Source organism: Cucurbita moschata, unplaced genomic scaffold, assembly GCF_002738365.1.
Source record: "Cucurbita moschata cultivar Rifu unplaced genomic scaffold, Cmos_1.0 Cmo_Scf00011, whole genome shotgun sequence".
Lineage (NCBI taxonomy): Eukaryota > Viridiplantae > Streptophyta > Magnoliopsida > Cucurbitales > Cucurbitaceae > Cucurbita > Cucurbita moschata.
Genome location: NW_019268527.1, coordinates 3145300 through 3156643, shown reverse-complemented (window position 1 = coordinate 3156643; position 11344 = coordinate 3145300). Strand labels below are relative to the sequence as shown.

General features: G+C 33.5%; 1 protein-coding gene across 4 annotated transcripts; it reads right to left on the bottom strand.

The window, feature by feature from the left end:
• Window positions 1–149: 149 nt before the first annotated feature.
• On the bottom strand, window positions 150–5771 carry LOC111449689. 4 transcript variants are annotated; one of them, XM_023089692.1, is made up of 8 exons: window positions 5505–5771; window positions 3919–5334; window positions 3055–3173; window positions 2182–2808; window positions 1795–2107; window positions 776–944; window positions 584–686; window positions 150–505 (listed from the first exon to the last, which is right to left on the bottom strand). In XM_023089692.1, the coding sequence occupies exons 2-8, from the start codon at window positions 5074–5076 to the stop codon at window positions 388–390; spliced, it is 2607 nt and encodes an 868-aa protein (XP_022945460.1). In that variant the 5' UTR covers window positions 5077–5334; window positions 5505–5771; the 3' UTR covers window positions 150–387. The 4 variants fall into 4 exon arrangements, with proteins under 4 accessions (XP_022945460.1, XP_022945458.1, XP_022945462.1 ...); XM_023089690.1 differs by having other exon boundaries at window positions 3919–5097; XM_023089694.1 differs by having other exon boundaries at window positions 776–941; window positions 3919–5097.
• Between the last annotated feature and the right edge of the window lie 5573 nt (window positions 5772–11344).

The window sequence follows — 11344 nt, the reverse complement described above, 5'->3', positions numbered from 1 at the left end:
TTTTTTTTTTTTTTTTTTTTTTTTTTTTTTTTTTTTTTTTTTTTTTTTTTTTTTTTTTAATCAAAAGCCACCACTTATTTAGTTTTAAGGGCAATACCTTGTTCATATTCTGAACAAAAGAAGGAACTAATGTCAAAGAGATGAAACGAAAAGAAGCTTTCAGACTTACATTTTTCCTTTTTTATTTACGTAAAAAATGATGAATCGACCACGCAATTTATCATTTCAATTATACAACGCAAGATAATGGTTCCATATTATCAGAACACAGCGGTACCTACTGAACACTAACCTCACCGGCTCCCATCTGTGATATGACATAAAGAACTTACCAAAGATGGATCCGATTTTGCACACTCTACTGAATTGACTGTTCCTTTTTTCCTTCTACAGTATCGAGTATGCCCGGATCACTTCAACGATTGGTGCTCGACACAGCGGGCACTTGCCACCTCCACGGACTAACTCATTTGCACATTTTGAACACGTGCACATATGTCCACATCTGCGGTAAGATTTGTGTTTTATGGTTGGCATCTCGATTGATTCCCGTTTTGAAGTAGATAACAGTTCGGAGGCATACCTGTAAAGGAGAGAGTCGATATGGCTGTCGCAGCAAACGCAACATGTTCCCTTCCTCACATGGCACCATTTAGAACCGTCCTCTGATGTCTCGGGACCTAGACCTATACCGAGAGGAAATTCGTGATAGATGTTGATTAGAATAGCTCTATAGGCATCCTCTTCAACGTATTGCATGAAAATGTAAACTGACCTTTTTCACCAGCAGATCTGTTCAATGCTGCAGAGACTTCTTGTCTCACAGATCGCTGCAACTCCAGTTGCATGTCCATGCAAGCCTCCAACATCCTCTGCATGTGATTCATGCCTTGATGAAGTCTTGCCATGTCTGCTTTCAGGTCGTTGATAAACTCCCATTCCTGCTAAAATCGGTAACGAGCCTAATAAGCACAAACCATCAAGCCAAGACAATCTGGATTCTGATATAAACCAGCTTCAATGCAGGAAACAGGCATAAACAGATATCAAATCGTTCCGCATGTAGGTAGAAGTACAATTCTTCTCGAGTAAAGAAAATGAGACTTGGTTGGTGGTTTTGTGAGATCCCACGTTAATTGGAGAGAAAAACGAAGCATTCTTTATAAGGGTGTGGAAACTTCTCCCTAGCAGACGCGTTTTAAAAACCTTGAGAGAAAGTTTGAAAGGAAAAACCCAAAGAGGAAAATATCTGCTAGCGGTGGGCTTGAGTTGTTACAAATGATATCAGAGCTAGTCATTGGGCGGTGTGTCAGCGAGGATGCTAAGCCCTGAAGGGGGTAGATTGTGAGATCCCACATCGATTGGAGAGAGGAACGAGTGCCAGCAATGACGTTGAGCCTTGAAGGGGAGTGGATTGTGAGATCCCACATCGGATTGGTTGGGGAAGAGAACGAAACATTCTTTATAAGGGTGTGAAAACCTCTCCCTATGTTTTAAAAATCTTGAGGGAAATCCCGAAATGAAAAGTCCAGAGAAGACAATATCTGCTAGCAGTGGCCTTGGGCGGTTACCCTTGCAAGCTTTGCTACCAAACAAAGCTTCAACTCTTACTTCACATTGTAAGAGTGTGCGGTATTGATGTGTGTTTATTTTCTACATGTTTTCCGAATCATTGACTAAAAGAATTCCCTCCCCATAACAAATATAGCCATGTTAGCCTACTTTGTCGACATTGCAGAATCCAAATCCAGAATAAGAATTTAAGAACAAAGGAAAAAAGAAGAAGCAGCTCACAATTTCTGAACGCTGCATGGTATGGCGAGACCAGCTGGTATGATGCAGGTCATGATGCCAAAGTGGTTGAGGTGGAGGAACTGGTGGAGAAGGAAGCACCAAAGAGGGTCTATTTCCAGCATCATTTTGTTCTTCATTCTGTTCATCCCTCCGTTGGTCCTGATCTTGAGGTGGAGAAGCAGGTGTTGGTGTAGGCAAAGTTCTGTGCAAATCCCAATCTATGGGAGCCCGACCCCGCCTATCCACATACGATTGTATTAATTGGTCCAAACTTTCACGGAAACCACTACGAAGAAGGTTCGAAACACTTCTCCTGCAAAAAAAGCAGTATGAAAACATATCTACGCCTGTCAATATGAATAATACGAATTCGAGAATGATAACCACCTGCCTAAGAGCTCCCTCAGTTCCATACTATAGACGTTATCGTCATCAGGTGGGTGAAACATGTTGAACCGTCCAACTGGAGCAGACCGACGATTTCTAAAAGGACCAGAGGACCCCTCCGACCAATTTCCAGCAGCTTCTCGAGCGCCTCTCTCTTGCCAAACCGCAGCAGGTTCTGCAGGATGAGCTTCTCTTCTTTCTGCATTTCCCTGTGTGCTGGGTGGTGACCAAGCATTAGATGAATTTGCCTGCCAGTTTGTCGTCACATCCTCAGCATTATCATCTCTCCATTCAGTGAGTGGGCCAAAGTTTGTCCTTTGCCAGTTTCTTCTATTATCTTCAGTAATTTGCTGGTGCCAGTCCCCATCTTCATTTGTAGTTTCTTGCCAATTCATATTCTCAACCTCTGAGTTGCTTTCCATGTTTTCAATTTGATCAGACAACCGACTGGTTTCGGCTACCTGATTCTCAAGCTGTGACTGTACATATTCTTGCTGGATGTTCTGTGAACCATTTGTTTGACCTCGATCGTTTCTCGAATCATTCATGTCGCTGTTAGTTGCATTATCAGATTGGCCGTCTGCTTGACCACGAACAATATTTTCCAATCTAGAGCGGAACCCCTCCCTGCGCCAAAATAATATACATATAAACTATACGACTCGCAAAATAATTATAATTCTCTACAAACTCAGCACAGATCAGAAATCAGAAATCAAATTTCTAGGAATGTGAAGGAATTTTTTACATGATTCAAGGTTCATCGGACATTCCACCAAAACGACACAGATAGATGACAACGCCTACCTATTTTCACAACACAGTGTAAACACAGAACGAAACGAAACGAATCATCCTCACAAGATGACATACCTTAAACCAGAAACAGTGTGTCGCTGCTGTAATTGAACTATCTCACTTGCTGCCATGGAAGGTGGCCGCTCCTCTTCAACAGTTCTTTCATTTCTCAAAAATCTACCTCTAAGTAATGACTGGGGAAATATACAGGATTAGTGGTCATGTAACAATATCTATTGCACCAATGGGATGCGGAAGAGATAACTAGAAAGTAAGCATAGCTAAAAATTATCATCAAATTGTGATACAATTATGATACCTATCATAAAAGTGTTATAAAATTACTTTCTAAGTCTTAGAAGAGCTTCACATTTAAAAGAAGCAGGATGCCGTATAAATGTGAACAGTCAAACTCAAAAAGGAAAAACTCACAAGTCCAAAGTCTGCAAATAAAGTCCCAATTGGTTTTTTGATCGAGCCACAATCTAACTGTAACAGCCCAAGCCCACCGCTAGCAGATATTGTTCTCTTTGGACTTTCCCTTTTGAGCTTTCTCTCAAGGTTTTTAAAACGCGTCTATTAGGAAGATGTTTCGACACTCTTAAAGGGAATGTTTCGTTCTCCTCTCCAACCGATGTGGGATCTCACAATCCACCCCCCTTGGAGGCCCAGCGTCCTTGTTGGCACACCGTCCGGTGTCTGGCTTTGATACCCTTTGTAACAGCCCAAGCCCACCGCTAGCAAATATTGTCCTCTCTGGGCTTCCCCTCAAGTTTTTTAAAACACGTCTACAAGGGAGAGGTTTCCACATCCTTATAGAGAATGTTTCGTTCTCCTCTCCAAACGATGTGAGATCTCACAATTTTAGTTTTAAGCGAAGGTGAACTAGGATATTGAATGGTAGAATAAATAAAACAACATTCACACTTGGCAGCTAACCTGGATGCGGTTGCGATGGGCGAAGTCCGAAACAGCTCGATGCTCCAAAAGCCCTTGAAGTTCCCTCTGTCTTTCCCTCTCTATCCTTACAAGTAAATCAAGTATTGCTTGTCTTCCTCGCAGCCTTAACAAGTCCCTGCGGATGTGTTCATTTTGGCCTTCATCCTGTTCAGCTACCAATTCATCACGGCCTCTATCAACTTGAGCACCACCTCCGGTCCCTCGATTTTCCCTCCTTTCACCACGACTTCCTCTTTGTTGACTGGTCATTTGTACCCATTCCCTAACAATCCTGACTCTCTCACGTTCTGTTTCCCCAAGCCATTCAGCTCTGGATCTTGAGCTTCTCTCAGAAACATTTGGTGATGGATCCGTAATTCCACTCTCCATCCATCCCCGAACGATTTGCCTCACTCTCTCCCTCTCAACTTCACCAAGATCAGGAGATTGTTCTCTGCTAGAAACATTATTTTCATCCCTCACATGCTGTGATGCAATTTGTTCATGATTCCATGCCCCAAAATCGTTCTCACTCTCACTTGCATCCACCAAGCTTCCCTGATTCTCACTCGCCCGACTATCAGACATATTTGTACTGGACATATTGGTAGAAGAATCAACACTTGTTTGCTGCCTCAACCTTTCCCTGACCCTCTCACGAGCCCGATTTAATACATGGTCATCCTCCAGCCCCCTCCACATCTGTAATATTGCAGAAGCTTGTGTGGTCGGAGTCTCAACGGTAGTCTGCTGCCTTGAAGTTGGAGACTCAGACTCCCTTAAAAAAGATGAATCAAGCATTGAAACCGTATGCAATCTTGCAAGTGCCATCAACTCAGATTCACGATTTCTCCTCTCAATTGTTGTTATCATTTCCTGCGCCTGCCGAGCAGCCCAGCGACTCAAAATCCGAGAGTGGCGACGTCGTGCAGCTGAAGACTCTGCTAAATCATCACCCTCAAGATCAGACCGCCTTCTCCTCCGTAGAAGCTGATCACCTTCTTCTTCCTCAACTTCATGATTGGCAGCAGAACTACATGAAGCAAATGGAATACATTCATCCAGGTGCCCACGCATTAACTCCTCCAGTCCACGCTCTAATTCCGCTCGGGCACCACTAGAATCAGCCTTCTGTTGTAGCGGTTGATAATCCGTCATGCTCTGCAATCTCCAACCCAACTGCCACCATCAGGCACAAGACAAAACCTTAAACCTTCTATCAAAATTAACAACACCATTAATCCTTATCCCTTCCACCCCAAACAAACAAAATCACCAAAACACAAAACCAGCCCTAACAATATCTTCAACCAATAGATGAACATGAGCTAAAGCTACGCAATCGGATTGAATCCCAGCAGGCTCCACAACAAACAATCAAATAACAATAGAATCCGAAGAATCAAATCGTCGAAACTGAAATTGAAATGAAGATCCGACAAGAACATTGCACATCCAGACAGAATTAGATTAGTTCGAAATCATAAACAGTAGAATTGGAAAGAAAACGAAACGACGGCAGGAATTAAAACGAGAAAATTAGGCAAAAATAGTAGGAAGGATGAGATTCACGGACAAATACATACCTACGAAGCTCTTTCCACGTTCGTTTCCCGACCCAGTATGAGAAACAAAACCCTAAAATTCCTCATCACAAAGAACGATAGAAAAAAAAAACTGAAAATGGCGAGAGAATTACACAGAGAAGTTGTAGAAGAAGATGCAGAGAGAAAAGGGGAGATCAAAACAGAGAATGATGTGAAAATTTATAAATTTGCTTGTTAGAGAGAGAGAGAGTTTTAGAGAGAGAATGTTCGGAGCAAGCGAGCGAGCGATGAGGAGGAGAGAGAGAGAAAGAGAGTTGTTCGTTCTGATTTTATCACTATTTTTTGTTTTATTTATTTTTTCTGTTTTTTTATGAGACCAAGCGACTCCGGGGAGGAGAGCGGAAACCGCCGACCTACCAGGAATTGCCACGTCATTTTTAATTTCCCCTTTCTCGCGCCTTGTTTTTTTTTTTTTTTTAATTTCTTTTGTGGCCATGTTTTATAATTAATTCATAATTCCTTTTTTTTAAAAAACTAAATTAAATATATTTTATCCAAATTAATTAGTTTCTCATTAACAATTAACCATTTAAAAAAAAAACTAAAAACAATCATTTTAAATATAATAAAAAAACAAAGAGTAATTTTATTGATTTAATTTAATTTTTAATATTTAAATTGACTAATTAACTAATTTCATGATAAAATATTAACATTCCCTAAATATTTTATAAAACAATTACTTCACCATATATTTAATTTTAAAAAAACCCTCAAATCCTCTCTTGGGTTAGAGAAAAAGTCAAGCATTTAAATTTAAAATCATTTTTATAATTAAAAAAATATATGGATAATAAGTGGATAATGAAGAATTAATTGTTCTAAAAAATAATTTGATTTTAATTCAATTTTAGCTTATGACGTAATCTTTTAAAAAAATCTACATATCCCGATACAATTTATATATATTTTTCATATTTTTAAATTAGTTTCTTTATAATTAAGCAATGAAAATTAAACATTTTAAATTTTATGAACTATAAAAATCAATTAATTATGAAGTAAATATATTAATTATAATTGCAATTTATTTATTTGGTTTTTTTTTTCCTTTTAAGTAAAAAATTAAAAACTATTATTTCTTATATTTTCTAAGATATATAGAATTTAAAAATATTATGGATAAAATAAAAAAATAATTAAAAATTGCAACTAAAAAACATTAATTTTTAAAAATAGAAAGCCAAGAACGCAATAAAAATAAATATTAAATAAATTATTGGGCACATAAAAACAAATTCTAATAAAAAAATTACTTAATTGGATATGGAGCACATTTTGTCGTATTGAGCTGGGTTTCATTAAATTAAGGAATTAAAATAAATCATTTAGTGATATTTGTCCCACTTTTTTTCTTTTTACTAAAAATAAATAAATAAATAAATAAATATCATAAAAAGCTTTCAAGAAAATGGTGTCATATATATATATATATATATATATATATAGCCAATTACATAGAGAATGAGAAAATTAAATTAAAAAATATTCGAAAGTATCATTAATAAGTTCATAATTATAGGTTAAGATGCAATTTTCAAATGTGATTTATCATTACATCTTGTATTTATTGCGCATGATTTGTATAATAATTAAATAAATCTATATTATAATTAATACTCACTTTATTATGAATTTTTTATTTAAAAAATCAAATTTGAATTTAAATTTATCGGGATGCAATTTTTACTTTTTATTTAATTTTCACTGACCCACTCACTAATTTAAAAAAAATGGTATAAAATTTTTCATAAATGGATTAAATTTTAAAAATAAAGTTTTTATTTTCACAAAAATTAATTTGTCTAGTGCACAAATTAACCCGGTCAAAATTTATAATTTTCAACCAAAAAAAACTATAATATTGATTTTATCTAATTTTTTTATTAATTTTTTGTAGGGTACATTTATTTTATTATTCATTAAATTAATTTATTAGAGGTTAAAATTATAATATTTTAAATATTTGAGGTTAAAATTACGATATTTATTTAAGTTTGAGTTTCATATCGAAAGTTTAGGAGGAAATTTTATTTTTTTCTTTTCTAAATTTTTTTAAATAATTAAGTTGAATTGCAAAAACGCCCTTATTACTTTAAATTTGCCAAAATTATATCAATACAGTAAAAATTCTTTAAAATTTTAAATTAACGATATCTGTTAGGATCGCACAATGCACACACTCGATCTAGATGAACACAAAAAAACATGATAGAGAAAATGCAATGAGAATATTAGTTAAAGGATTTGTATTAATCACTTCAACTAGATAGAGATGAGATATATATATATATATATATATATATATATATATATATATATATGTGGTTTAGTTTTAATATTATATATATTGACTCAGCTATAAATAAACCCTTTAAATATATATATATATATATATATATTTTATTATATATATTTTTTTAATAATTTGTTGCATTAAATTTAGATTCAAAATTTTGAGATATTTAATGCTCCTTGGAGTAGAAATTGGGGAGGACAATAAATAAAAAAAAAAGGTCAAAATGAAGCCTAATTAAATAACGTGGGATGTAAATTCCGTTAATTATGGGAATTTGTTTGGAAAATTAATTGTGGGTGATTTTTTTTTTTAATGTTTTAATAAATTAGACAATTTTTTTTTTATAAAACAGAAATAAATTACGCTAACTAACCATAAAATTTGAAACTAATTTCCTTTCTTGTAAATTGCTTTCAATTCATGGATTTAAAGTCTTGAAACTAATTTTTTTTTTAAATCTTGATTTATAATATATTAATTTCTAAGAAAATGACTCAAAATTAATTATGATCCTGGTTTCGAGAGATATATAATAAAATATATATATATAATAAAATATATATATATATATATATATATATATATATATATATATATATATATATATATATATATATATATATATATATATATATATATATATATATATATATATATATATATATATATATATATATATATATATATATATATATATATATATATATATATATATATATATATATATATATATATATCCTTAAATTTTTAAAAGTTTACCTTAATTTTTGTTTGTTTGTTATAATGGATGCTTCATCTTTGGCACTACAGATGTTAGATCTCACAGTCCACTCCACTTAGGGCCCAACATCCTTGTTGGCATATTGGTATCTAGTTTTGATATCATTTATAACCGCTCAAATTCACAACTTTAAATAAAAACATTAAATTACTATATTATATCTATTTTCCTAACAATTTTATATAATACAGTTAAAAAAAATTCATTCACCCAAACCTACCGCTAAAAAAATTTAAAACTATAAATAAAAATATTGAATTATTGTCATATTATATCTAATTCACCAACAATTTTAAATAATATAGTTTAGAGAAAATAATCTTTTTTTTAAGATATTTCATAAGCCGTTTTAAAATTAAATAAATATTAAAATTAAACTTTGAGAACCAAGGCTTTTTAAATTAAATAGAACTTTTAAGTCTTATTTGAATGGATAAACAATAAATAAAGTAACTTTTTACTTATTTTATATTAAATACTATAGCCATTCTGATTTGAAAAGTGATTGCATGGTGCCGTAGTCATGGCTTGTATAAAACGTGTTGTTTATAACTGCATGCCCATTATGAAGTATTTTATTTATTTTCATGTTAATTAGTTGTTTATTATTTGAATTATTATAGTTTATGTGTGTACGATCCTGCGTTGAAATGATGTTTATGTAGGGAGATGCGACTAGTTGTCAATTCTTATTATTCGAACGATATGCTAGCAATCTCATTGTTGTCCCTTATTACTTGCTAGCGTGTAACATTACTTTCTCAAAATAATTTTCTAATTTTTTCTCTAACCCTGTTTTCTAAAATTATTTTATAAGAGCGGTGTTGAAGGCTTGAGCATACGTTTTTCATGCCAATAGTAACTTTGAGATCCTACATTGGTTCGATAGAGAAATGAAACATTATCTATAAGGGTGTGGAAATCTTTCCCTAGTAGACACGTTTTAAAAACCATAAAGCTGATGCTGATATGTAACGAGCCAAAGCGAACAATACCTACTAGCGGTGGGCTTTGAATTACAAATGGTATCAGAGCTAGACATCGGGCGATGTGCTAGCGAGGACATTGGATCCCCAAGGGAGGTAGATTGTGAGATTTTACATCGGTTGGAGAGGAAAACGAAATATTCCTTATAAGAGTGTGGAAACCTCTCCCTAAAAAACGCGTTTTAAAACTGTGAGGCTAACAGTGATAAATAAAAGACCAAAGCAGACAGTATTTACTAGCGATGACCTTGAGCTATTATAAATGGTTTTAGAGTCAGACACACCGAACTGTGTGCCAATGAGGACGCTGGGCCCCTAAGGGAGGTGGATTGTGAGATCTCATGTCCGTTGAAGAGGAGAACGAAACATTCTTTATAAGGGTGTGGAAACCTCTCCCTAACAGACGCGTTTTAAAATCGTGAGACGGTAATACGTAACGGGCCAAAGCGGACAATATCTGCTAGTAGTGAGCTTAAGCTATTACAAATGATATTAGAATCTGACACCAAACCGTGTGTCAGCAAGGACGATGGACCCATAAGAAAGGTGAATTGTGAGATACCACACTGGTTGGAGAAAGGAACAAAACATTCTTTGTGTGCCTAAATCTCTCTCTCTCTAATAGACGTACCAGATCAAATTTAATTTTTTTTAGTGACAAAAACCATAACTTTTCAGGAGAGAGAAAGAGGGGTAAAGTTGAAGAGAGAGAGAGAGAGAATAAGCAGTTATAGAGTAAGACAAGGCCATGATTTTCCTCTTTTCTCCTCCCATTCTTTTTTACTCTTAAAAAAAAAGTAGTTTTCTTTCTCCTTTTTTTTTTCCTACTTTTTCCTTCTTTCTCTTTCTAACTTTTAATTTCAATTACTTTTTCTTTCTTTTTAATATTCCATTCAATTACATTTCAAGGCTTGGTGATCACGCTTTTTAAAAATTAACTTTTAACTTTATTTTCATACAAGGGTAAAATCGTCTTTTCATTAAGTTTTTTTTATTATAAATAAATTATTATTCTATTTAAAATATATCTAATAAATCTCTAATTATTTTATTTTATTTTTAATAGTTTTTTAACTTAAAAAAATAGGAACCCATAATTTAATAGTTTTTTTTATATTATAAGTAAATTTTTTACTTATTATTGAACCCATAATTTAATAGGAACTTATTGATTATTTTTTGAAAAAATATAGACGTATTAGACACGGGCACAAAAGTTTAAAGACTATGAGCACGAAAGTTTAGAGACTATGACTCGAGCCATTCTGTAGATCGAATTTGAGGTTAATTAGGCAAAGAAGCACATGGGATGGGTTTTCTTTAAGAACATTATATAATATTGAAATGGGATGCTAAAGCTTTATTCGAGTGACGTGGGTTGGAATCAAAAGCCCACCTAACCAATTATTTTTTTCCCATTTTCTTAATCATTGCCATTTTGGGTTAATTTTTTAATTTCTTTTTATGAACAAAGATTTTCAAGTGGATTAATTATTATTAAAAAATAATTTAATAATTACCCATTTAAGTTTAGCTCAATTGAAAAAATAAAAAATAATAATTTTTAAACTTTTTTTTTTAATTTAAATGTATTATTGAAATTTTAAAGATATTTTTTAATAATGGTCCCTAGAGAGAGAATTGAAGGCTAAAGGGTAAATTAAATATATTATAGTATCTTATCCTAAAGTGGAACATTCAAGTGTGTCAGGTGCTTGATCCAGCATGCTGACAAAAAGTGGAGAATGTTTCT

Excerpts from the sequence above, each read along its gene's own strand:
- LOC111449689 (XM_023089692.1), bottom strand. The coding sequence starts at position 5,076 with ATGACGGATTATCAACCGCTACAACAGAAGGCTGATTCTAGTGGTGCC. Across the intron at positions 945-1,794 it reads CCATGCAGCGTTCAGAAATT|CAGGAATGGGAGTTTATCAA; the intron begins GTGAGCTGCTTC and ends TACCGATTTTAG. Across the intron at positions 506-583 it reads ATCGACTCTCTCCTTTACAG|ATGTGGACATATGTGCACGT; the intron begins GTATGCCTCCGA and ends ATCTTACCGCAG.